Below are 27,949 nucleotides of genomic sequence, written 5' to 3' on the forward strand. Positions count from 1 at the left end.
TGTCAATTAAAAGTAGTAGTAGTAGTAGTAGTATATCAATAATAATAATAATAATAATAATAATAATAATAATAATAATAATAATAATAACAATAATAATAATAATAATAATAATAATAATGTATAAACCAAAACATTCACATTACATAACATTTCTTAAATGGCACATATATGTCGATTTGAAAATAAGGGGAAAAAACAGGACATTAATTATCTTCTGTTTTAAAGCTTGAAAAGGGCCTGTGATGTTTTTCTTTTAGCAGTCCTTGACTTTGATTTGGTTTCTATAAATGCTGCTAAATTTGAGTAATTTATTTAACCATGAACTGCAGACATCCAAGTGTTATTTCGATAGCTGAAACGTTCTGTGCATATGGTAAAAATGTCAGAGTAAACGATAAAATTGGGTAATTTTAAACCACACCAAACGAGCATCTCAGATTTAAAAAAAATATTTCAGTTTATGTGGAGTTGTAGACATGAAGACATATATCAATAAACACCCAAACAGACATTTAAACCCTGAACAACAGTGGTCAGTGTAGGGCCCAATCACAACCAGAAAGGCGTCGTTTTCTTTCTTCAATTTATTAGAAGATTGCTGGAACACACCTCCCCGTTGAATTTGGCTTACAGGATGAATAGTACCAATGAAAGTAAGAGGACAACAGAGGAGAAGTGGTGTGAGAGAAAGAGAGAGATAGAGAGAGATAGAGAGAGAGAGAGAGAGAGAGAGAGAGAGAGAGAGAGAGAGAGAGAGAGAGAGAGAGAGAGAGATTTCCATGATGCACATGTCAGCCGCAGGTTTGTAAACATACTTGTGCACAAAAGTAAAAGATTACTTACAACAACGTTTCCGTATAACAATTAACACGACAAACAACGTGGTGATCTCAATGTGAAAACAGGCATTTAACAGTGACTTACACCATCCACAAAATAAGGTCTATCAGCAGACAGCTCTACTGTGCGCAGTGATTCTTCTTCCAATGCATAGAGTGTTTGCACTGCAAACTGAAAACATAGGAAATATTTCTTTTTTTCGTTGTAACCTCTCCTCGATGAAGCAGACAAGGCTTTCGTGCTCTCTGTATCGGTTTGAAACTTTTAATTGTGATGCCAATGGTGTCGATAGACCCTATAATTTATTTCCAAAAAAACACAGGAGCTCACCTCTTATAGGCCTAAGTGATAAAGTGATGTTTGTATATACAAAATCATTTCGACATAACTGATCTATAAACCTAAAGGGTCCTTTGTGCAAATTTAAAATAAATATATCTATAGGTGTGACAGCCTGTAGAGGCTAAATTCCTGCCCGTGAATTTCATGCAGGCCTAAACATTTTTTCGTCAGTCATAAGTTTTCAACTAAATTTGAGTTTATAGCAGCCTCCAAATAAGAAAAAATTAACTGATGAATAAATGAACAGTTTCATGAATTATTCTATACCAACAACGACAAAAAATCAAACCAAAAAGCACAGTTCAACAATCAGTGAGGTAATTCGTAAATGGCTATACTTCAAATAATAGGCCTATCAGGAGAAAATAACTCGCTATTGAACCAAGCAAATTACCTCTGTCCACATGTTTTAAAAGGCAATGTCGACGTCGCTAAACTTTTCCCTCGTAACAACTGAGCGAAATTTTTGTGTAATCTGTTATTTGCATACTTCACATTCACCGATAACGTGAAAATAAACAAGATATATGAAGCCTCATAAAATGGGTAGCCTATCTAAAGCCCATTGTGCGCCAACGTGTAAAATCGCTGGAGACAAAAGACTGAAAATGGTGTCTTAGTGTCCCTTGGTCCCCAAATTCAGTCACACAACTTTTGTTGTTGTTTTTGTTTTCCTTTTTTTGCCCATCAGTGAGCAGCGGAAAATTTCAACCTCTTCTGCTTCTGTCTTTGGTTGCAAAACCACACTCGCACCACATTTTTTTTCAGGTCCAACTTTTCAGCTATAGCTGCTATTTTCTCGGACGACGGCCGAGGCTGTACAGCGAAGTAAGCCTCCAAAGACCTCTTTTCGGGGGCCGCTATCGAGGTCCTCTTGCGTTTCTTTTCACCCCCGTTGAAAATGTCAGGTTTGCTCATTTTCTCCCTCTGGGCCCCCTCGGCCTCCTCCAGCCAGGCCTGGAGGATGGGTTTGAGCGCAATCATGTTGTTGTGGGAAAGAGTTAACGACTCGAATCGACAAATTGTACTTTGGCTCAGTGATCCCACGCCGGGAATTTTGAGATTAGCCAGTGCACCGCCCACGTCCGCCTGGGTCACCCCCAGCTTGATCCTCCGCTGCTTGAAGCGCTCCGCGAAAGCCTCCAGCTCCCTTGGGTCTGTGTCCGAGTCATTGATGGAGGGCAGTCCGGTGTTAGTGAGCCCATGGGCTCCCTGACCCCCCCCGTGATGGCCCGGTAAGAGCCCGTGGTGGGTGAGAGGCGAGTTCATACTCATAGCCTGGTGGGAGAGGTGACTCAAGCCGTGCATGTGAGAGTGCGGGTGGGCAGAGGAGGTGGAGATGAGCCCTCCGCCGCCACCTCCGCCGCCTCCACCTCCTCCGCCGGCCCCGTCGTGCGCACTGGACATCAGGGACAGGGACGGCGAGCCGATGTGGTCCATGATGTCCTGGGGTTCCAGGTTCTGATGGTGGTGGTGATGGTGATGATGATGGTGGGCCAGCGGCACGGTGGAATTCGACGAGCATGGTACCGTGCTCATCGTGTGGTAGGTGGCGTCGGGCTTGAACGGGTGCGTCTTGCCCTGGGACACAGCGATATCCACGGCCGCCAAAGCCTCAGCCCGGGCCAGCAGGGTCTCATCCAAGCTTGCAAATATGTTACTCTGCAGCTGCAGGGGTGAAAAATAAAAGAGTGAGAAGGGGAGAATGCAGGGGTGCGAATTGGGTTGGAAAAAGAAAAGAAAAAAACAGAGAAGAAAGTGAGACGGCAGAAGAAAAAAGAAAAGAAAAAACATAAATAAATGTATGTCAGTCGGGACTTTTGGCGACACATTACACAGCCAAAGTATTCCTTCAGAAGTGGCAAGTCATAAAAATTAATACAAAAACAGTAAAGTCAGGCTTTGCCTGAGCATGCTTTCAAAAAGATCACAGACTATCCGAGTGATTGCCGTGGAATACATGAAAAAAACATTAAGTGCTCGTCTTGGCTGAATGTGCCTCGGAGCACCTCTTGTTATTACGCACAGACAGCTTTCAGCTCTACATGCAGCCGAGGCACGAAAAAAGGACAAAGTCGAAGTTTTTGGGGGATAATTTACCTGTGGAGTTTGTAGACAGGCTCTCCTTATAGCTTCCGAGCTGGAATGCAGGGTGGTGTACTTGTGCTCGGTCATAGAGGGATGCATGGCGAAGTGCGGCTGTTTGCTGTTCATGGACATCATCTTGGCGAGCTTCTCCAATTAAAGTGCACGGGAAGAAGGGGGGAAATCGGCTACAAAAGCTGGAAAATAGTCATAGATACACAGTGATCCTTTGCCTATCCAGTAATGATGCGGCTGTGTAGTGCGCCGAGTGCAGCCTTGAGCCCGGAGATCACAGAGATGCCTGCAGTCTCTCAGACGCACTCATCTGTCTACTGTTTCCCACTGCTGGGGATGAGAGAGGCTCTTACACCTGAGCGCCTCAGATCTCGTCAAGCCCGTGCTCGGCTGCTCTCGCGAGACACGAACTGCCAGAACAGTGAGCAGGCTGACAGATAAAAACCGCTCACAGGGCAGGCAGAAACATCTGGAGATAGACGCCTTCGTTTTTAAGGGCTCACTCCAATACATGCAGCCACAGAAATGCACCGGTCCCATTTGCCTTCAGGCCTAATTTTTTATTGTAGAGGCCGTAAAACATTGACTTAAGGCTGTTTATTTTAATAACCATCAATTTTAGATTGTTCTTTATCCATCTGATTTCAGGAAGGTTTTTTTCTAGGGTAATCTTGAGGGGGAAAGTGTCAAAAATACTGTCAAGTTTACTAAAAGTCCACAGTTTACTAAAAGTCCAAAAAAATATTACATTTAAGGGACATGTGATTGACTTGATCAGTTGTTTAAAGCTCATGCTCCCTGTTTACATCTCTTTTTGACCCACTGTCTCTCATCTTAACCCCTGCAAATAATGAGACCTCCGCCTCATCATCGCCAGATGAGCACTAAACAAATTGATTTAATACACCAGCGTAACCTTGTACACAGTCTTTACCTAAATTAATTAATCCCAATGAATTAACACTTCATTTGTTCAAACCACAACGGTTGCCCAATTAAAATTTCATGCAGCGATTAGAGGTGTGTGAAATATACATGATATCGTTAAATTTGCATAATAAATAAGGTGCTCTCTGCTACAATGGAATTACTGTGCGTGTGAGGTTAATGTGTGTCGTTACAGGCTACAACATGCTTTTATCGGCAGCGGATTAATAATTGCTACTGTTTAATGTGATACAGACCATCAGGAAAGCAGCACAAAAGAGCGGATAAATTGAGAAATTAAGATTTTTTAGGAATGTTTGTCCACTAAATATTATTAGGATTATTAGTTAAGTTAGTTAAAATATCCTTAAAAAAAGACAAAATGTCAATTTTACCGCAAAACTCTAAGCCTATCCAGCCTATAGTAGCCCGATGTAGTCAATTAAATGATAACATAGTGAAATAATAAAAACCATTACATAAACAAAACACAAAAGAAAATAAAGTTGCATACATTGTTTCTCATTGCAGTACAATTTTATTTCCCAACACACAACATTGTAATATTTCACTCAAAACACTGTTTGTCATGATAGTCCATGGGCCAGAGGCCAAAATTTCACTTGTTGGTACCACTCAAGGTGGCAAAGGTTACTTATAATTTTTGAAAACCTCCATGTCTGTAGATAATATTTTGGCATGATAACCCTTCCTGATTCACAGCTATATTACAGTTATCAGCTGTTGAAGTTAACTTCCCCCTTGGAAAAAATGCATTTTAGACGTTGGTACATATCTTGGTTTAGGCTCAGGTTCAGAATATTTTTCAATGTTTAAAAATATTTTGTTTAGTGTTATTTTAAAGGGGACACTCTAAGCTTTCATTTAAGCCCTTTTGTAAATCTTTATGACAAGTACAGTGATCACTGGAGCTCATCAAACTTTTAGTCACACACGTTTTTCCACAATTTTCGCCTAAATCATTTACTTTCTTTTAGTCCTGTGACATAAAGGAACATCAGGGACACAAAACGTTAATATAAGAATACTCACAGGACTCCAAGGATTCAGGAAATGTATAACATACCTATATTATTTTATTTTGAGACATGAATGCAGGCATATACAGAATAATCTAAAATTGTTAGTTTGGAACCCTCCACCTTTACCATGTCAAAAAATCAGTATATCAGTTTATCCACTCAGCGCTGTTTTCAGAGCGCTGTGTAAGTGTTTCATTGTCAAATCCATTCAAAATGTTTATTGAGAGAAAACCCAAATCAATGAAACTCCAGTCCACGTTTTCACTGCTACTGGCAGCATCTTGCACACGCTCGCACACTTGCGCTCACACACACACGCGCAAGGTGATGCTGTCGCTCCATTGATGCACGGACACCGGGAAGCTTAAGGTGGGTCAAACACTATCACAACTAAATGTTCTGGACATTGTTAAGTTACTGAAAATCAAAATGACCATTTAAATGTTGGTATTTAACTAAATGCTAGTATTTTACTAAATATTAGTATTTTGTCGCCTTTATGTTTCTGTGACAAAGTTTCTACACAGACTGTTCAGTTAGATAACCATTAAGAAGTGCTAATGCTACATTAGGTTGGCTGACAGTCTCTTGGTTTGATATGTTTGCTACCACAGACAACATGGACATTAGGATTTATTTTTTTTAAAGAAGAGGTTTATAGTTTTCTTATATGTGATCTTATGGAGCTATAACGAGGTTGTATGTTTTATTCATTCGAAAAGAGATTCGAAACTGAAATTCCAAATTTTGATATTGAAATTTGAAAAATAAAAATCTGTATTTAAAAAACAAAAGTAATTGTTTTATTTTGATTAAATTATTTGTTTTCATGCAAATCTTTTTCTTTTTACAGTTTCAAATCTAATGTTTTCCAGTTATAGAGGTTTTGGACCTGATATTGCTTTGTGGGTGTGGTATTTTGAAGTCCTCCTAGCAGTCTGATTGGATGCTAAACAGCCAATCAGGAAAGGAGTTGAACGTTGCAGCAACGTCTATGTTGCAGCCTCCCACAACGATACTGGGTTGCGTCTATAGCAACATCATAGCAACCATCTATAGCAAAAGCATACCAAGCGTCTATAGCAACAACATAGCAACTCAGCCCTTTGGCTAGCTCAACAGCCAATCAGGCTGCTTCCTCCCCTCCCAGTCTGTGGTTGGCTGCTGGTTTTGTGGTTCATTTACATACAACTCAAGGGGGGCACATGAAGTTTTGAGCACACATGAAGTTTTGCGTGCACATAGACTCTGTGAGCAAGCGCGCCGGGTGCCTGTCATTGCATAGAGCAGAGATTGAGCGAGCGTGTAGACGCCCACAGGACATATTTTTGTTTGCTCAGATTAATATTTTCTGTTCAAAATATAAATTGCTCGCTCAGATAAGTCTCACTGCGCTCTAACTAATGAGGTGTGCTCAGTTTTGGCTTGCAACTTGAACAGCTAAGTTGCTATGTTGTTGCTATAGACGGTTGCTATGCTGTTGCTATAGACAACCAAGTATCGTTGTGGGAGGCTGCAACGTTCAACTCCTTTCCTGATTGGCTTTTTAGTATCCAATCAGAATGCTTCCTTAAGAGGCAAGGGGGGAATTTTCAAAATACCACACCCACAAAGCAAAGGGCAAAAACCCTTTAACTGGAAAAGATTAGATTTGAAACTGTAAAAAACTGAAAAAGATTTGCATGAACACAAATAATTTACTCAAAATAAACTACTATTACTTTTGTTTTTTAAATACAGATTTTCAAATTTCAATATCGAAATTTGGAATTTCAGTTTCGAATCTCTTTTTCGAATGAATAAAACATATGACCTCGATTTAGCTCCATATGATCTGGGGTCAAACGCTTCCTCTGAATGTGATTACAAAATGTACCCAGAATTTTTCTCGCACTAGTATATTCAGATCAAAGTGTCAAAACACCTGTTAAAAGGAACCATAAGCCAATTGGTTACCGCGCATGCACATAATGGCAGTGTCCCTGCTTCCCTCCACATTTACCCACATTTTAAATGCCTCCTAGGCCCATGAATACATGCCTTAAATTTGAACAATTACTTGTAATCCCCATACAGCCCTTAGACCAGAACATTTTGAACACCATAGGTAAACTCTAAGTATATAATTGATACATGCTTGTTTGCTCATTATCATATACCTGCAATTAAGGTAAATACTAGTGTTCTGTTTTCTGATCAGTAAGTACTAACATTACCTTCAGTGTGTTGTTAATGCATGTGCTAAGATGATTTGATCATTTAGTTACCATTAGTTAAGATACATTTTGATTAATGATTTCTGATTGTATATTGCAGTTGAAAATTGACTTATCATGGCCACCGGTGAGAAAGTAAGGAAGAGCCCACTACCAAAGCAACCACAAATGGAATGTATTATCCACTGCTCTGATGATGGAGATAAATTGGTTTCACTTCAGAGTGTTGACTCCTGGAGAACTCTGCTCAGGGCAGCTCAGATCCGTAATCATGCACCAGTTTTAGAACTGGCAAAACACATTCCTGAGGGACAGATACCAGCAATCTGCTACCACAGGAAGTGCCGCAGTATCTTCACTATGAAGAAAGTTCTTGATGGCATCCTCAATAAAGAAAAGCAATGTGCTAGTGGCTCTGCTGAAGAGAAAGCAACTAAGAGAGAAGCTCGACATGCCCCAATGACATCAAGAACCTATGATATGGAGTGCATATTTTGTCAGAAAACTGACAAATATGTAAAGAGACAAAATATGAAAGACACACTAGTACAGTGTAGAGAACTGCGAGCTGATGCAAAGATCAGGAGTGCAGCCACAAGGAAAAAGGACAGCAGAATCCTTGCAATAGTTAGTAGAGACCTTGTAGCAGCCGAGGGACACTACCACAGGTCTTGCTATAGATTGTATACTAAAGAGGAGGGTTCTAAAGAAGGATTAGTCTGCAATACATCTGATGATGCTGAAGCCCAGTATGAAGCTGCTGTAAATCAGTCATATGATGAGCTGTTCCAATTCATCAGGATGGAGCTTTTCGCCAAACCTCAAGTAATGACAATGGCCGATCTAACTTCCAGACTGGTTGCTTCAATTAACTCAAAAGGAATTATCCAAGTCAAGGAATCAACCATTAAACATTTAAGAAGAAAACTTGAGGGTGAATTTGATGGATTCCTGCACATCTTTCCTGATGCCAAAGGAAAACTCCTCCTCTATCCAGATAACCTGTCAATTAGGGAACTTATAAAACAAAACCAGTCTCTTATTCAAGAGCTACACATCCTTAAAAGTATTGGTGCTCAAGATGCTATAGCCAGAGCAGCCATTACATTGAGAGCAGACATCAAGAGTCAAGATGTTCCTCAGTCCTGGCCACCTGAAGTCAAACCAGAAGTAGAATGTCCTACCATTCCAGAGTCGCTCAGTGTCTTACTTTGCTATCTACTCACAGGCTCTAATGATCTTGATCATGCAACCCAGAGAGTTCAGCGGCTTCTGCAATCATTTGGACAAGACATAGTATATGCAGTGACATGTGGAACGATCAAGCCTTCCAAGCATGTCATTCTTCCATTTAGTATCAAGTCATTGACAGGGAATGTAGAGCTGATAAACATCCTAAATCGACTTGGTCACTGTGTGTCTTATTCACAGATGGAGGAGATCAACACTGCCCTTTGCCTTCAGAAACTCTCATCATTAGGGAGTGACATAGCCTTGCCTGCTAACATCCACCCTGGTATATTCACAACTTTAGCTTGGGACAATATTGATCGCCTTGAAGAAACTGTAAGTGGTGAGGGAACATCTCACAGAGTTAATGGAATCGCTGTTCAAGCAAAGAAAGTCGACCAAGTTCCTGTCCAAGCCAAGCCCACTGTTGCCAAAACAAAGCAGAGAAGCATCAGGGCACCTGCACTAACGTTGCCTACCTACAACGCTGGACAACGGGTGGGGCCACCACAAAGCAAAACCATCTGCACGTTGCTTGGAATAATAGGAAAGGGTTTTCAAGATGCTGGACTCCGAGATCTCTGCATTGAATCTGGTGTTATTGCAGAAGGTTCTGTTGCTGGTGTTATGGATGGCCGCAAGTACAACAGGGCAGTGCGATTACACAAGCTTCTGTATGAAGCTCTCATGCGGCTGACATGGAATGGTTTCCTGTCCTGGTTGGAAGCAACTCACCTGAATGACATGGTTCACCTGGAGGACACATTGAGGGCAATTGACAGCCTTGGGAAAGAGGTCTCACAAGCCGCTTTAAAGGAGGTCCTTCAGAACAGCTCTTGTACACGCATCATGGAGCTTTTTGAAGTCTACAGGGAGTTTCTTAGGGATGGAAATGGCAGTCTCTCAGCGTTCTGGATGTCCTATTTGGACATGGTTGAAATTTTGTTGGGGCTCATTCGAGCATCCAGAGAGGGAGACTGGATGCTGCACCTGGCAAGTATTCGAGCAATGATCCCTTGGTGCTTTGCTTACGACAGAATGAATTATGCACGCTACCTTCCCTACTACTATGCTCAGATGTCTCAGCTGCCCATCACACACCCAGATGTGTACAGAGAATTCATGGAAGGAGGTTTCTCAGTGCAACTGGGCTCCACCAATCCCTTTGGCTGTATCCCTGTTGATCAAGCTATTGAAGAAACTGTGAACAAAGACACCCAGACAGCTGGAGGGACAAAGGGATTCAGCTTGAAGCCAGGAGCTGTGACCAAATATTACCTAACAGCCGAGTACAGAAGCATGTACCTCAGACAGCTGAGAGAACTGATAGGTCAAGGCAGTTCCCAGCTGTCCCATCCGGATCTACAAGGTCCAAGGATCAAAAGAGATGAAGAAGATGTCAAGTCTCTCATTGACCTGATGGAGAATACCTGGCTCAATCCTATGGCCCCCAATGGCATTGGTCTGGGTAACCTCTCCACGGGCTCCGTTGCTCCACCTGATGTGAGCAGGGATCTCTTGAGAGCTCCTGAGATAGGAGAAAAGGCCTACCAGGTATTCAAGCAAACACGGTTAGAAGAGGACCCGCCACCTTTAAAATTCCATGACAAGATGACCAAGCAAAGTCTGAAAACATTCTCAAATATCAGCATAAAAAGAACTCATGGAAAGAAAGCTCAGGAGGTGGTTCTAAAGGCTGATAGAAATCTGTTCAGCCACATGATCCTTGTGGCTGAAAGCAGGAAGGTTAATATGAGGGATGTCCTTGCTCACCCACTAGGCCCGTTGCCATGGGCACTGGCAAATCCTGATGGGTCCTTACGAAAGACAAACAAGGCTGCACTCGCCAGAGAGCTTGAAAAGAATGTGTCTCCTACAGAACACATCCCAACCCCATCTACCTGCATCATTGATGGGATGAGCCTGGTGCAGAAAATGAATGGTGACAACAAAATCTTTGCACAGGTGGCAGAGTCAGCCTTGACTCAGGTTCTCCAGGAAGGAGCACAAAGTGAGAGGATTGATGTTGTTTTTGATGTCTACTGCCAGACTTCAATCAAAGGTGCTGAACGACTGAACCGGGGTGCAGAAACAACACTCCAGTACAAGAACCTCACAGGGGGTCACCATGTCAGGCAGTGGCGAAAATTCCTTTGCAGTCCTTCCAACAAGACCAGTCTCATTAAATTTCTGGTGGAAGAGTGGAAAGGCCCACTATACAGAAAAATGCTTCATGGTAAGGTATTGTACATGACCTGTGAGGAAACCTGCTACAAGTTGACCAACGATAAGTGTGAGGAAGTAGCAGAGTTGCACTCAACCCATGAAGAAGCTGACACACGTTTGCTCCTGCATGCACTGCATGCAGCTAATGCAGGCTCAAAAGCAGTTATCATAACAGCTGAGGACACTGATGTCATGGTGCTTTGTCTTGGCTTCCAGAAAGACATTGCCTGTCCCATCTACCAGAAATGTGGGACACAGAACCGCACACGTTTTGTTGACATCAGCAAACTGGTAAGCTCACTTGGAAACAGCATCTGTGACAGCCTAATTGGCTTCCACGCCTTCACAGGCTGTGACACTGTCAGTGCATTCGCCGGTCGAGGGAAGCTGAATGCCCTGAAGATGGTCAGAAAGGACACTTCCTGCCAAGAGACTTTCAGCCAACTGGGAAAGTCATGGAATGTGAGTGATGAGCTATTCCAGAAAATTGAGCAGTTTACCTGTCGCATGTATGTTGCTAATAGCAGCACTGCTGAGGTAAATGAATTGCTCTACCAGCTCTTCTGCACTAAAAGGGGAGAAGTCGAGTCCAGCCAACTGCCACCATGTAGAGACTGTCTCTTCATGCATGCTCAACGAGCCAACTATCAGGCAGCAATCTGGAAGTGCTGTCTGCAAGCTACTCCTGTGGCGCCAACCCCTCCTCAGTATGGATGGACAGACAATGATGGCAAGCTGGCCATTCACTGGATGCGCTCCCCACCTGCACCAGATGTGGTCTTGGAGCTGCTATCATGCAAGTGTGTGCGTTCATGCAAGTTGCCAAGTTGCACGTGCCTGTCAAATGGACTAACCTGCACAGACATGTGCAGGTTACAGACCTGTAATAACCAAAAGCAATTGGATGATCCAGAACCAGACTTTGAACTTAGGGGGTCAGATGATGAAAGAGATGATCAGTTTGATGAGTAACACAGTGTAATACAATTCTGATGGTATTACTGTTATAGTAATAGTAGTAGTAGTAGTATAGCTTGATGCTCAGTGTGGTGATTCTGGACCTGGTTACCCTTGTTAACGCAATCTAAGTGCACATAGAGCTTGATACCAGTAACATTAATTATAATATATCCCACACTGACCAAGTTCATGCAAATGTCAATGTTGTTCATAGTTTTTCATAGTTATTAAATCACTGTGGTAACTTATTATACTCATTGTCTATTGGAAAGAATGTATAAAGACACCTTTTTGAACTAACTGACTTTGGTCTGGTTACTTTCTGAGTAAAGCTGCGCTTAAAATAAAAGGCTGAAAATCACCCCTCGGAATTGAGTAATATAGGTATGTTATACATTTCCTGAATCCTTGGAGTCCTGTGAGTATTCTTATATTAACGTTTTGTGTCCCTGATGTTCCTTTATGTCACAGGACTAAAAGAAAGTAAATGATTTAGGCGAAAATTGTGGAAAAACGTGTGTGACTAAAAGTTTGATGAGCTCCAGTGATCACTGTACTTGTCATAAAGATTTACAAAAGGGCTTAAATGAAAGCTTAGAGTGTCCCCTTTAAAATGATACTAAACACAATATTTTTAAACATTGAAAAATATTCTGAACCTGAGCCTAAACCAAGATATGTACCAACGTCTAAAATGCATTTTTTCCATGGGGGAAGTTAACTTCAACAGCTGATAACTGTAATATAGCTGTGACTCAGGAAGGGTTATCATACAAAAATAATATCTACAGACATGGAGGTTTTCAAAAATGATAAGTAACCTTTGCCACCTTGAGTGGTACCGACATCTGGTCTGGCCCATGGACTATGATGGTCTTCAGTAAGTCTTCAGTATGGCATGTCATCTTAAAAAGTTAACCATGAGGACCATGTTTACTTAACAGCTTGAAATGACAAAAAACAGGCAAGTAGACTATATTTGATCAATGTCTCAGCACAAAAGAGAAATGCACCACAGTGTTTGTTCTACAACAGACAGATTTCAGATGGTAAAGTTTTGTTTTACGCAAAGCTTTAAAAAATCTATTTAACAGCCACAAAAATACTATCTGACAAAACTGTCACATGTTATCTGTACATAAAATAACAGACCAAATACCAACAGCAGACCATATGTTACGACTTAAACATTGCATTTCATTAATTTATTCTGAAGCAATATATTAAGTTTAAAGGACTTGCCTGATGATTTTCCAGTTTTCTTATTAACGACAAATCTCATGTACAGAGCCAAACCAACAAGTACTGTATAAGTGTTATGTGAGTATCCAAAGCCTGATTTATCTTATTCGTCTATGCCATAGACCTCCGTCGTTGTCCGAGAAGTTTTAAATACTCCTCAGTAAGCCACACAGTTGCTCTGAGTGACAGTCTTTTGCTATAAAGAGCATGGTGATATCTTTTTTTTTTAATTTAGAAATGGCTCCAAAGACTAAAATCACATTTTCAGTGTCCAGAGTATAGCTCTGTGCATTTTCCACTTACAGGGCTTTCCTAGCTTGTTGTGTTACACATCACAAACTCTTGACTTTGTACTGGAGTCAATTAATTACTAGGCAAACTGCTGTGGCCATAATCTCCATAAAGAAGGAAAAGGTGAAGTGTTTTTTAATAGTTTGTGGTCTATGGCACAGAGGAATGTTAGGATTTGGATATACACACTTGTAAGTAGGATCAATTCATTGTTGGTTTGGCTCTGCACATGAGTTTTGAAACATATTTCGAATTTTCAGCCATATCCTATAATGTCTCCAGCCTTGTGTGGATGTGGAAACTGACCAAAACACATTTCAGCTCATAGTGCGGAGAGAACATACTGATTCAGTTTGTAATACCTTCACATGAGCTTGGAAAGTTTTGTGGGACTGCTTGTATTAAAGGGACTGTGTGACTTTCTCTTAATTGGCTGGCCAATGCTCAGGGTGTGTCTGTCTCTTGTGTTCACAGGTTTACTGGTGCTGCTGGAGGAAGAGGAGGAAGAGGGGTTTACATGATCATGGTGTTGGCCAGCTGGACTGAGAGAGCCAGAGGGACCGGGCTTATTCTCTTCCACCGAATCAAACAGCAAATCAAAAGACAGTTCTTCGGTCTGAGAGGCCTCTCCATGCTCTGCACAGCCAGGGACACTGCTCTCCCCTCCGGAGACCAGTGGACAAAAACTTTCTTCTGCACTGCCTTTTGGAGCCTCTTTACTATTCACGGTGCTGTCCATGAGGTCACGTGATGAGCTGTCACATTCTGTCACACGTTTGCCATCACTGCTCGTCGAGACATCGGTGCAGGTTTGTAGTTCTGGGACGAGAGTGTTGTCCAAGTCTGTAGGAGGGGAGAGTGCTAGGGAGAGCTGAGACCCCCGGCTACTGGAACTCTCTCCATCCAGCATCATGGAGTCCAACTCGGAGATTTTATCAAGGTAAGCGGCATCCATGGAGGCTTCACTAGTTATCTCGAAGCTATCGGGCTCCTCTAAAAGACTGGTGGATGTGGATCTTTTCACCAAGCTGTCTTTACTTGCACCTGGACAGGATTGGTCATTAGATTTAGATCTCTGCCAAGCACCCCAAAAGACAGACTTTGAGGGCTCCACATCAGTATTTGACGGCAAGCCTTTTGGGAACTTGTCAAGGCTACTACATTGGTTGTCTGTGGTGCTGCTACTCTTACCGGGACTAGGAAGTTCTTCAAAATTAAGTTTCCTAAGATAAGACGCAGGTTTAAATGCAACTTTCTTCTCACGGATGCCAGGGCTTTTCAGTGTCAAGGATTGGAAGGCAGTGGATGGAGTGGAGGGTGAAAAGTCAGAGGAGGTGCTACACAACTCCTCTCCTTTCTGGTTTTCAGTCACATTCTTATTCAGCTCCTTGTCGTCTGCAGATGGCATGAACATCAAACTGTGATTTCTAGAAAATGTCTGGCATTCTGCCTCTGGATTGCTGCAGATCGACCCCCTCTCATTATCGCTCAAGCTCCTTATCATCATGCTGACTTTCTGTTGCTGGGTGAGGGTTTCTGACCTGGCCTTGCTATTCCCGCACGCCTCCTGCATTTCAAGAGATCTCTTTTCAGACTTTCTGGTTTGAGATTCAAGGTCTTCAATGTACTGGTCACTGCGCTCCAGAGCCTTCTTCAAGTGGTCCACCTCACGTTCGTACTGCTGGATTTTTGCTTCCAGTGCTGCTACTGTATATCGACCAAACCTGGGGAAAGTTCATTTTGTCTTTAAATATATGTACAACGAGAGCAGGGAAAAACAATGTAACTTTTTCTTTAAATACATTCACAAGTCATCATGTATTTATTTGTGTGACCCTTTTTTAAAATTTGCCCAAGGAAATGTAACTCAAGTTGATTGCTTAAAATGAAGTAAAACTGATATATAAATAAAACAATTAACTTTGTCTTTTAGAATATCAATTTAGATGTGTTCTGTAAATAAGAAACGGATTATAAAATCATTACTAACTTTTACAATAAGTCACCACATCCAGTTTTTTTCATTTAGCTGGATTAAATCTCATTGTAAGAAACGCTGAAATGAAAGTGAATGTCACAATCTGTAATTGTTCATCTTGTCTGTGCAGAGACTTCGAGGCAAGTGCCAAATACTTTTACAAACTGTCCTGTCCCGTAACTAACTGGGTATGCAGGTGAATAAAAAAAGTTGCAGACAGCGCTCACTTAGATTTTATGTTTTATGCTGGAGCAGAATGTAAATGTGTGCATTAAATGAAACAAAGAATATTGACACATATAAATAACAGACATTAAAATAGGGTTAAGAAAATTGTTTTATCACAAAGATACTTACTTCTGAGGAGATCTGCTCGTCACCTCCGCTTTCAGTCTCATATTCTCTTGTACAAGGTCGACATTTTGAGACCGCAATGCTTTATTTGCCTGAAGATGGGACAGTAACACATTTGTGACATGACGGATTACAATTCCACTGAAACCACTCAGACATATGCTACACAGAAAGATGCATCAATGAAGCTCATCTTTATCAGTGTCTCTACTGAGAAATGGTAATACCTCCTTAAGCTTGTCCATGTCCTGCTTTACTTTATCGCAAACATCCGTTGCAGCTCGCAGCTTGTTTGTCCATTCTTCCAGGACATAGGGGTCGACTTTTTTGTCGTCCGTTTGCACTGAATCAATACTGCAGGGGTCCAAAGCAGTCTTCAGTTGTGACTCCAAATTTTGATTTTTTGTTTTAAGCTCCTCATTTTCTCTGAGGAGTCCTTCAATTTCTTCCTGTTAGAGAGAAATCATATGAAACTGTGAACAAGGTGAAGAAGGAAACACTGGTTAAACAATGACTCAGTTTCTTTATCATCAGAGCTCTTGGCTTGTCTGTGTGCTAGGGAAAGGTATGTTACAACAACAACAGGTGTTCTCTCTCAGTATCTCTTCCTGCTCCAAGTCAATAACTATTGTAAATGCCAAGTGCTAAGACGACCAATTAACCGCTCTACCAAAAACCAAAGCTGTATCAATGATAAACTGTTAAACTCTGTTGATTCAGCCAATGCTAACATTTTGTGGTGATAAGTCCCGTAAAGAGTCTGTTTAAGAGGATCGCTTGTTCTTGCTTTTGAGTTTACTGCGAATGGCATGAGGGACTCATACCTCATACTCCCGTAGAAGCAGTTCTCCTCTGGTTTTTCTGAGACATTTCCTCGTGGAGGGGCTGTCACTGTGATCACTCTCATTTGTGCCTCCTGTAGCAGAATATATGAGTCCAAAAACATACAGATTAGACACCAAACACTATGTATAATGTAGTGACTTACAATATGAAACAGGATTTTACAACTCTGGGAAGATATCTCTTTTTTTTTAATCTCTCTTGTAAATCGATCAACCAGGTAAACTGTAGAATTACCATTCACATAAAAAAGTGCAAATATTGGTCTAAATACAGACTTATATATTACTATCCAGCTGCTACCCAATAACATGTAAAATGAAAGGATAATTATGAGAAATGGGGATGTTATCCACTTGCAGAGAACTGTGTTGGATTTTTCTGTGAAAACAAAGTCTTTAAATCTTTTAAAATTTGTAGCCATCCCTTTGAAGTAAAACTTTGGATAATACTGTTTACATATCACCAACTGCTGGATGAAAGGATTGAGATCAAATAAATATCTCTTTTCAGCACAAATATGAGTCCAAGGAACATACAGCATAGTGTGAGTTAGGCAGGAACTTGCATCTTTATAGGAGGATAGCCTTCAACATATGAAAGACTCACCTGGATTTCTCTCAGTTAGGAGAGTGTACAGAGGACAAGACTTCTGACATGTGTGCAGCCAGTGTGCATTTAAATAACTATCACAACTGAAGGGGGATAGAAAGAATTTTGATAACATTCCTTACATTTTATGTGTATTTTTCTTAATTGTTTTTAAAAGACAAAGTGATGCATTACAGTTCAAGTTACAAAGAAAAGCAAAATGCAGCAATAGTTTTTAAAACTATGCTACAAGTTTTGCAATAAATATTGTATTGCATGGCTCAAAGCATTCAGAGTCCCTTTAGCCAGGACTGAGTTTCATGTTTGCATGTTAGTGAGGAATGTTTTTTTATGGAGGAACAAAACTCCACATGCATGAAAGCAAACATGCATTTTAACATCACTTCCCAAATATCTCACTAACATCCTCCTGTCTCTGCCATTTCTGATGACATTTCTCACCAAGTCCCAGAAGTGGAGGACCATAACATTTGGTTAAAATGTGACACAAAAAGTTTCTCACACCAAAAGTGTCTTCAACTAAAACAACTTGGAAAATTGCACCTTGGTAAATACTTTTTTTGGTATCTGATACAGTAGCATGGCTCCCCACTTTATTAAAGATCTATTTGGTTTGGTGGATCAAGAAACACTTCTATTGGTCTCAGATAAGTGAATCTCAGAGTTATGTGTATAATGCTACAGTGACAATGTTAACCACAAGTTTGTGATATGCATGTAGAAGTCATACTACAAACTGAAAGCACATCTTATCGAAGTGCTAAGTCCAAAAAAACTGTGGTATCTATTTCCAAAAAGACTCAGGACCCTGTCAGCTGCTCCTGTTGCAATTTCCTTCTTACTACATTTAAGTAAAGTATTCCTCTCTATCTATCAAAGAGCCAAACTGGCATTGAAACAGAACTTTTCTGAATGCAATAGTGTGTCATTTGAGAGAAAAAGATGGTAATACCAATCATAATCCAATAACCATGTATTTTGATTGTTACTTAAAACACATGCTGAGCTTGCATCAGAGATACTGAAATTACCCTGGAAACAAACACGGTACTTGTCTGACTAAACATAGTTTAACTGAATATCAAATGTGAGTTTTTCAATTAAAAGAAACTTCAAAGTGATCACATGTCACTTAAGGAACAACTGGTAAAACGCACATCACATCTACTTTAACACTTGAACACACAACACAATCACAAGATGACTTATTTTAGCATGTCACGATGACTCAAACCTGAGAAGCTGCAGGCAGATGAAGCCTCACATTTACCTCTTGGTTCGTGTGTCTGAATGGAGCGAACTTACTCACCGATGATTGCTCTGCAGGGGCTCTCTGCCGTGATGGGCACTCTGCAAGTGGGACACTGGCTAGCTTTCTTTAACCACATCTCCATGCAGCATGAACAGAACACGTGGTGGTTTCCACAAATGACCGGCTGCTTGACCTGAGGTACACAGACAAAAATATGTGCAAATTATTATATAGTTAACCTTGGTTATAACGTGCACCAAGGCCAAGAAAACTTCATTTAGCCAACGTAAGCTGCGAGAACTTGTTGTTACGTTGAACATGTACGTTAACGTTGCTAGGCAGCGGTTTATATCGTATCACGTCATCTTTGTTTAACGCTACGGTGGACGGCCGTTAACGAGTTTTTAAAAAAAACAGAGCGGCAGTTACCTTTCCGAGACATATCTGGCACGATATGGGCAAAGTCAGAGAAAGCGTCGATGTCTGAAAGTTGAGAGCCATGTTTCAAAGAAATACAAAGCACATACATACAACATACAGCACACAAAACACACACACACACACACTTCCCTTGGGGAGGTACAAATTTCCCACCCGTATCCGCAGCGCGCCGAAGACTCAAAACCTACGGAAAGCCAAAAAGGCCCAAAAGGTCAAAACTGGGCGTTCGCGAAAAAAAGAAAAGAAAGCAATACAATAACGTTCATCTGTTAGTGAGCGTTACGCCAGTCTGTCAGGTAAAGTCAAACTTGTCGCCGTGAAAAATGCTTAAAGAAAATGTGGTCTTTACAACAGGTGTGAAACAGATTTGAGTTATCTCTGTTATACAACAAAAACACGAGAACTCCAAAATAGGCTGTCAGACACATATCTCAGCTACTTTGCTGCTTTATCAAGTTGTAACGCTGGCGTTTTTTTACACAGACATGGGGCATCATAGGACTCATTTGGGCTGTCACCAACTACCGGATTAAGTTAATGTAAGTGCAACATTTACTGTCCTATTAGGTCTAATATCTGCAGTTTGCATGCTAGATGTTTGACTGTCTGCAACCTGTCGCTGCTGGAAATTGGGTTAATAAGAGCAGAAATGGTATCCTAACCAAAATAATCAGCTAAAAGTAGCCCAAAAGCTCTGTAGAGCTGCAAAACAGTGCAATAACTCTGTGGGTTCATCACTAAACCAGCAATCCCATCACTTTACATCAGCCTACTATTTTATTGTTCATATTGATTCTGTGACTGCAAATACAAAGCATGAATTTATTTTTCCTAAGAGGAAATAACAAAACTATCAAGGTTCAGTATTAACAAATTAAAAAGGTGTAATTTAGATACACCTCTTAACAAAACTTTAACTTTGTAGTTGGCTTACTCCCACTTTTCCTATGAAATTAAGTCAAAAATGAGAACTTGGGAGATTTGAGGAGTAAACTTACTTCAATTTGATTGCAAAAATAAATAGGTTAGAATACATAGTAAATGTTGAATCCTTAAGAATCAGCACAAATGTTTAGCTACTCAATGACACTTGCACAAATACATAAGAAAAGGTGTCACTTTATCTTTAAAGCTGAAAAATGAACGGGCTTGAAAACATTATTAGGATTCAGCATTTATAATGTGTTTTAAGACACATTAGCATGTATTTTTGCAAGTGTCTGTGAGCATATATTTGTTAATGATTTGTTTCTGGATTTTCAGTATCTTGAAGGCGCTAAGAATTTGACATACTGTAAAGTTACCACTCTCAGATGTGTTTTAATTTTCAAATTCCAGCACTTTCTCATACTAATATCAACCACCAGTGAGTGAGCTGTCTTGTGGGCCACATTCAGCACATATGAAGTATGGACGCTTGAGATTACCTTTATTAACACCAAACATATTAAAGAAGTGCCAATGAACTTTTTCTCCTTGGACAGATTTTATGCTATAATTAACATGAAAGAGGGACTTGGTGCTCTGAGAGTTGTACATCACACTCTTATCATATGCATTTTCCAGTATGCACATGGAGATGCTTAAAATGGGGTGTGATTTGCATAAGAGCAATACACTGGAAAATAAATGTTAAAACTGAAACTGAAATAGCTGGTCCTAAAAAGATTTTTCAAAGGTTTAATATTTAACTTGCAGATAAGGCAGCGTACACATACTTTCTATTTGGGTTAAAATTAGCATGTAAACAAATATTCCTCGAGTAACTTCTATGTATTATTTACACAATAAGAATTATGGCAAAACTCCAAAATAGAAATAGTTTTCTATAGGTTAATGTGCTCCCAATAACAACTAACAATGTAACAATGTCCTAACATAATGAGGTTTTGTTTTTCATATTCATTGTTTTGTAACAATGACACGTTTATGAAAAATAATCATAAAATTAGTTTTAATTAAATATCAAAAAGAAAAACCTCTGCATCAAAACATGACATTTCTTACTTCTGATAGCAACAGCTTGTATTTTGCAAACCTTTGTCTCCAGCAAATTTATAAATAATAATACAGAGTGATAATATTAGCATAATTTCTGCTACAAATGACATCTCAAGCACAGTTTACCCCTCGAGAGCCATTACTCAAACCAACATGTCCTGCACTTCATTGTATCTCAAACCAGGACATCTTCTCAGAATCTAATATGATTACAATTGACTGACTACAAAATAAGCTTGTACACTCATCCCATATAAAAGTCGTTGTTTGGCTGTTCACCGCAATATTAAATAGATCACAGGCCACCATGTGTTGTCACTCATTTGTCATTGCACCATTTGATTATGGGAACTTCTGCAGTAATCATTAATATGTTTGATTAAGACAAAGTAAGTTAAATGTTGTATCATTTGAAATTATTCTGATTTTATCTTTTAACATCACCAAATAAGAATTGATTAAAGCATAAACTGAGTTTGAAATGCCATATAGACATATTTAATCAAGGAATTATTCAGACATGTACAGATATTTTTCGTAACCGTTTCTGATTGGACCAAAAAAAATAAATCTGGATGTATTCGCCATCTTACAAGCTTTTATTTAAGCCCATATTTGTCTCAATCGCACAAATGACTTCAAAGAGCACCTGACACACAAGATGCTGTCAGACACACTTTCTGCTGTGCCACAAAATACCTTCAAATTGTAACTGAAGTGGAACAAACTGAAACGCAAAAAATACCCATTTTCGAAAGGTCCCATTGTCCCTCACAGATTGCATTGCTTTGCAACAGGCTAGTCATTAATTGGTGACAGTCAATTAATCACAGTTGGTAACAGACGGCTGCATCTATTGATCTTGTCCGAGGACTTATTTTTCATCCCTAAATGACACCGATTGCCAGATTTGACCAGCATGTGTAATGGACAGTGAAGAACCAATGACCCGAGTGTCAGTCTTACCCCTGGTCGGGATCTGGATCCCCTCCCCCATCTCTGGCAAATAGCATCTTTACCATTTAGCTTGGAAAGGTTTAGACTGCCCTAAGAGCACAGCAGCGAAACAGTGCGCTCTGGTGCTCAGATGACCTTTTCTGTTTAAGGCTTAATCTCTGACAAATGCTTGCTTTAATTAGCCTGATACCCCCTGCTTAGACTGCCACCCCAGCCAGCTCCTCTCTCCCCCTCTCTCTCTTACTCTACTCTTCCCTCTCTTCCCTTCACTCCCTTACGGGAATACTCAAACACACATCAATGTCATATAGATAGGACTGATTTGACAGCCAGGTAGCCAGAGGTGGGAGAAAATGGGAGACATCTGCTTTAAGGGAATGCTAAGTCAAGTATGATGTTCAAAAGAAACGGTATCTGTAAATATAATAGAGGAAAATGTCATAAGTTTCTACATTATTGGAATTACACAATATCACTCAAAAAGGAAACACCAGTCTAGTTTGAAAGATGATGTTTAACCCTTCAACAGGCAACATGCACCAGGAGATACATACATATATACATTTTTATACCTTAACAGGGGCAACATATCCTGGTGGAGAAACAACTCATAAAATCCAAAGTATTTTTAAAATTATTTGTGGAAATGTTTATTTAGGTGCAAATGAGATAACTAGTAACATCAAAGTAAATAAAAAGAATCACCTTCATGTCATTTTCCACTCCTGCCTGTTTAAGGGTTAAAACAGACGGTATAAACTATTACATCTGTTTTTCAGCAATGATGCTCCAGATAATGATTACCCATCAGTGTGTTTTAAAGTGTGACAAAAAAACAGCAAAGCACAGAGAAAGTAGTAATGATGAGGAGGACATCATTGTATAAAGATTAGCCAGTTCACATTAGGAGGTTCAAGATAACATGCAACCTGCAGGCCTCATCTATTGATTAGCCACTATCAGAGACTGTAGAGTATAGCAAAGTGTGTGCATGTATGTATGTATGTATGTATGTGTGTGTGTGTGTGTGTGTGTGTGTGTGTGTGTGTGTGTGTGTGTGTGTGTGTGTGTGTGTGTGTGTGTGTGTGAATTCAAGAGAATAACAAAATATACATACTTTAAACACATTTGAAAGTGTCAATAAGTAATTTTCATTTTAATATAACATGCTATCATTTACTGAGTAATGACTTAAATGGAGAATTTATATAATATTTGAAAATAAATAATGAAATGTATATTGTATAAGATGTCATAAAGCAAAAAGAAAAAGAAAGTGTCCTGCAAAGTTCTGAACATTAAAATTAAATTGGGCAAATATTGCTGATCACTTTCTCAACACCACTGAAATTAAAACCTCGTCAAGCCTGAGCTTCACCCAGAGACTGCAGCGGATCCTGCATCCCTCCCACTGCAGTAGCAAACACAAGTAAAATAGATGCATGGCTACAAATCCCTGTTTTATTGGAAAGGGGCCTAATTATTAGGATGTAAGTCAGGCTGTGACTGGAGGGCCGTCTCCTTGATGCGGGCCCGGTTTATATTTAGCCCCTCCTCTGCAGCTGCAGCAGCAGTGCCACCATCACTACCAGCAGTGTGTGCCGCTTTTATTACATCGCCCACAGGCAGGTTCAGCCCTGTCACAGTCACACACTCACACACACACACACACACAAACACACTCTCTCTCTCTCTCTCTCTCTCTCTCTCTCTCTCTCTCTCTCTCTCTCTCTCTCTCTCTCTCTCTCTCTCTCTCTCTCTCTCTCTCTCTCTCTCTCTCTCTCTCTCTCTCTCTCTCTCTCTCTCTCTCTCTCACGCACGCACGCACACACACACACACACACACACACACACACATCCATACAGCCTGCAGGTCTCGCAGCCAGTTGAGTCCCCTCCGCAGCAGAGTTACCCCACATCCCCATGCAGCCCCACATGGGCCCTTGGGACAGTGGAGGGAGGGAGCGGGTATTATGGTAATACTATACCCTGCTGCTCCCTTCCCCTCTCCTGCAGCACAGCTGGGAAAGGACCATCATTACAAGTATTGTAGCAATCTGTTTAAGAGGGACACATTGGAGAGGTTGGGTGACAGAGAGAGGATGAGTGCTGCATACATAGATCACATAAAATATGATTAAAATGTGTGTGAGGGGACCAGGAATAAAATGCAAAACTTGTTATGAACACCTTATATCAAGTCTACTGTCAAAATGGCCAGCTGTAAATCTCTATTTTCCCCTCTTTACTTTTTTATTTTATTAAAGGTTTCTTATGTTGAGCTGGTCATATCTCAAGACAGGGGCCTGTGGCACATAAGGAATAAATAGGACATAAAGTACTTGAATCTCTAATGCCTCATATAGCTTTACCAATCCATATTGTAGTGTGTCATGAGCTGGAAATCCATTAGAAAGTGACAGAAATCAAATAGCCTTGCAATAGTGCAACTGTGCTGCTCTTATCGTCAAATTACCCTGATTTCATGCAAAAATTCTCCAGACAATTATATTTAGACAGAAATGAAATCCAGGAGATGTATCACTTGAGTGTTTATGGTAATTGATAATAAAAAAAAGCTATGATGTTCACATGAACACATATCTAAATGCTCCTTTAAACACCTGTTTTGCAATAGATTAATGATTATGGATCAACCAAGTCAGATTCTTGTAGCGTGTTAGAGCTTTAACAGGTCGGTCAATCACTCACTGTCGGATTAGACTGCTCAGAGCCATCCGTCTACATGTCTTGTTTTGGAGCAAAAGAGCAGGCCGTGATTCATCCTCAGACTCGATCATCCTCGCAGTATTTTTAGGAAACAGATATCCATTACATCCTTTTTTTCTCTCCCTGCGCCCTCCTTCTCTTTCTATTTTCAGCACTGTTTTGAACAGAAAGTTCGATTGATAAAGCACAGAATCTATAACTGTATGCACAGAGGTGAAGGGTTATTGAATAGTCCAAAGATGAACTATTAAAAATGCATATTATCTCATTATTCCTGCTGCCAAATAACTGGAAACTATCTATGCCACAAGACAGAGAATGATTCTCTTCTTTTTCTTTTCTTGGCCTGACAGAGGGCATGTGAAGAAGAGAGGGAGGGAGCAGAGAGGTCTTTTCAGAGGTCTGCTCCACTGCACTAATGTCCCTGAAACCTGAACCCTTATTGGATCTGAAGGGCATTATAAGACAGGCATTCTCCACTCTTGTTTAAAGGTGAGGATTAAAGGTGAGTGTATTACTAACTTTAATAGCTGTACAGCGTTTTTTTTTTTTTTTTTATAAAAGCAACTACTAAAAGTGAGCAGGTGAAACAATGTTCAACAAAGACATTTGTCAGCACCCACCCCCCAGCACCCCCCAACTCCTCACCCTCACACACACACACACACACTCACCAGGAGGCCTTATTAATTATTTGTAGCCACTTGACTTCATATTGTGCTGCCAGTGGCTTGGTCAAAGATTATAATTACCACTTCCCTGTTTGTATCATTTTCCATCTCCTGTGCTTTTAGTGCAGTATTACTTCGCTTGTCCCTCTCTCTCCCTCTCTTTCTCCCTCTCCCCCGTATACACAAGACCAAAAGTGCAGGCACATCATTTATTGATAAGACAAAAAGAATGTAATGAAATTATCAATGTTCTTGAATTAATTATGAACATGATTAAGAAAGCTAAAATCTCAGGAGCCGGTCTCTCATTACCCATTCACTCTTAGGGATTGCTTTCATTCAGGGAAGGAGAAGCGAAAAAGCCTTCCAGCAGAGCCCATTCCAGTTCAGCCCTTCTCCCTGTGTGCCTGTCCCCTTGTCTCCGCTGCCGGGACTGATTGACCAACCCTCCGACAGACCGGCCGTCAGCACACCCGGACTGCTCTCTCGCACCCATGCTTGTTACTGTGATGTCGCCAAGCACTGCCAGCTGCCTTGTGGCCTCTGATGTTTGTGTGGAAAAAGAGAGGATGTGCTCAACCTCCATCTTCTACATCTGCGTTCAGGCTCTGGGGTCTTGACCCTCCTAAAAAAAGAAATGTTCAAGGTAAGTGAAACTTCTCGGACTTCTAATTAAGCTTAAACTGTCTTGTGTAAAACCGTAAAACTTGTAAATCAGTTGTAATTGTCATGGAAAATTATTTTTAATATGTTAACTGCAAGAAAAAAAATAGTTACACTTTTATTTCACTACATTAAAATATTATTTTGGTCAGAAGGTAAACTCAAAAGTAATAATGATATTCTATGTAGTATCACCAGAGGGATGTAAACTATTGCTCGATAAGAAAAAACTATTTCATACGACATTCTGGTCAGAATAAAATAGGATCTTTTTCTGATATAATCCTTTTGTTGGTTTGCATTCACTGTTATTTTCCCACTTGCAATGATAAACTCTAGTTCAGTCATTTATGAAATAACTGTTTCCAATGTGGAATTCATATAAGTGGATTTATCCCACCTGCATCACAGGGAATCTACTTTTGAATTACTTTGAATAATTATTGAGTGATGGGAATGATTGGAAAAAATGCTTAATCATTGCTTTATGTCAGCCACTAAAATGTACCACTCTAATTCACATTTGACATTTAAAATACAATATTTTAAACAATATAAAAATAATGTGCAGCTCCAAACACTCATATTCATGGCATGTCTTCTAATGTCTGTGATTTTGTTTGACGAATCTCTGCTGAAAATGTTACCTCTGAAAAATATGTGTAACGCCCATTTTTATAGCATGCAACGTCATTTTAATGTGATAGCAGCACTGCACGTTAAACTAATTTCAGTGACTATCCATTTTATATTCAGTGAGTGCTCTGCAGAGCTACATATCATTGGTTCAGTCTATCTTTCTTCTGCTCAGTCACATGGGACAATATATGGGGCAAATACTCCCCAAAGTATTGGGAGTTTCAAACAAAGTCTCAAACCCACTATCTCTCTCCTACTCACACCATCTCTCTTTATAACCACCTTTCTAGCTCTCTCTACACATACACACACTCAGACACACATGCATATGCTCCATCATAATAGAGATACAGAAATACCAACCTGTGCATTGCTTTAGCTCCCAATACAAACAGAGTATAAACACCTGCACATGTACTTACTGGAGTGATTTATATTTACGCTACACAATGTTTTCACCATGGCAAGCTTCATGTATTATAAAGATACTCTGAGATGAATGTTTAAATGATTAACAATTCACGATGAGATACAACACAATACAAATTCTGACCTTTATTATAAAATGCTATTTGGCGGTTTTGTGTGAAACTCAAGCAGTTTGATATAAATGCTCTGCTCTCCTGTCACTGAACAAAAAACTGCTTCTTTTTTTCCCTCGTATTGAAAATGATTTCATGATTTCTGCTGCAGTATCAAACAGGGGAAAAACAGATTCACTGGGAGCCACACAAAAACAAGAGAGAAAGAGTAAGAGATCTCAGGGGTTAATGGCAATCCTCCTGTCCTAGGGATTGATCCAAGTATTGGATCGCACATAAAGCTGCAGTTACTGGATATTACCCTGCCGCTATCGGCCTGCAGTGATGGCCTGGATAAGAAGTGCTTACCAAAGAGGATGCTCCTCCAGGGCAGATACGGTTTCCCAGCCCTCTGGGAACAACAACCACATGCTTGCTGCTTGCTCAGGAACTTTCTACCTCATCGAGTAAATCCAGGGGCCTTATCAAGTTACTGGCCTACTGAACTGCTCGAAAAAATGTTTAGACCTCCTCAGATTTTGAGCTGTTGTATGGGGCAGGGCAGCAATTAAATGGCACCTGCTTTTCAAAGATAAGACAGTTGATTATTTGGTTTGGTTCGGATGGAATGAGGTTATCGCAGATTCAGTGAACGAGCAAAGTAATGGCCAATGTAATTTCATAGATTTTTGCTGGCTTAGATTTCAGAGTTGCTGAGTTTCTCCTTAAAAGAATCGTAAAGTTTACTCTTTGCTTCATGCAGACTTCTTCGCTGAACTTGACTAACTACGGTAATTGCTTAAAACCCTTAAAATGGGCAGACATTACAAAACTGTCCTCCAACCAGCCATGCCTACATTCTCTCTT

General features: G+C 40.3%; 2 protein-coding genes across 2 annotated transcripts; both read right to left on the reverse strand.

The window, feature by feature from the left end:
• Nucleotides 1-1,872: 1,872 nt before the first annotated feature.
• On the reverse strand, nucleotides 1,873-3,408 carry pou4f1 (POU class 4 homeobox 1). The gene is made up of 2 exons (XM_062417193.1): nucleotides 3,286-3,408; nucleotides 1,873-2,853 (listed from the first exon to the last, which is right to left on the reverse strand). The coding sequence occupies exons 1-2, from the start codon at nucleotides 3,406-3,408 to the stop codon at nucleotides 1,873-1,875; spliced, it is 1,104 nt and encodes a 367-aa protein (XP_062273177.1).
• A 10,294-nt stretch (nucleotides 3,409-13,702) lies between these two features.
• obi1 (ORC ubiquitin ligase 1) lies at nucleotides 13,703-18,969 on the reverse strand. The gene is made up of 6 exons (XM_062418947.1): nucleotides 18,889-18,969; nucleotides 18,517-18,652; nucleotides 16,577-16,668; nucleotides 15,980-16,201; nucleotides 15,756-15,844; nucleotides 13,703-15,144 (listed from the first exon to the last, which is right to left on the reverse strand). The coding sequence occupies exons 1-6, from the start codon at nucleotides 18,958-18,960 to the stop codon at nucleotides 13,785-13,787; spliced, it is 1,971 nt and encodes a 656-aa protein (XP_062274931.1). The 5' UTR covers nucleotides 18,961-18,969; the 3' UTR covers nucleotides 13,703-13,784.
• Between the last annotated feature and the right edge of the window lie 8,980 nt (nucleotides 18,970-27,949).

This window comes from Scomber scombrus, chromosome 1, assembly GCF_963691925.1.
Source record: "Scomber scombrus chromosome 1, fScoSco1.1, whole genome shotgun sequence".
In the NCBI taxonomy this organism is placed as follows: Eukaryota; Metazoa; Chordata; class Actinopteri; order Scombriformes; family Scombridae; genus Scomber; species Scomber scombrus.

Bases quoted from the DNA above. Each gene is read 5' to 3' on its own strand.
- pou4f1 (XM_062417193.1), bottom strand. From the start codon at position 3,408: ATGATGTCCATGAACAGCAAACAGCCGCACTTCGCCATGCATCCCTCT. The intron at 2,854-3,285 runs GTAAATTATCCC...TCACCCCTGCAG, and splicing joins CCTGTCTACAAACTCCACAG to CTGCAGAGTAACATATTTGC.
- obi1 (XM_062418947.1), bottom strand. From the start codon at position 18,960: ATGGCTCTCAACTTTCAGACATCGACGCTTTCTCTGACTTTGCCCATA. The intron at 18,653-18,888 runs GTAACTGCCGCT...TGTGTACCTCAG, and splicing joins GCCAGATATGTCTCGGAAAG to GTCAAGCAGCCGGTCATTTG. The intron at 15,845-15,979 runs GTATTACCATTT...TCCCATCTTCAG, and splicing joins ACATGGACAAGCTTAAGGAG to GCAAATAAAGCATTGCGGTC.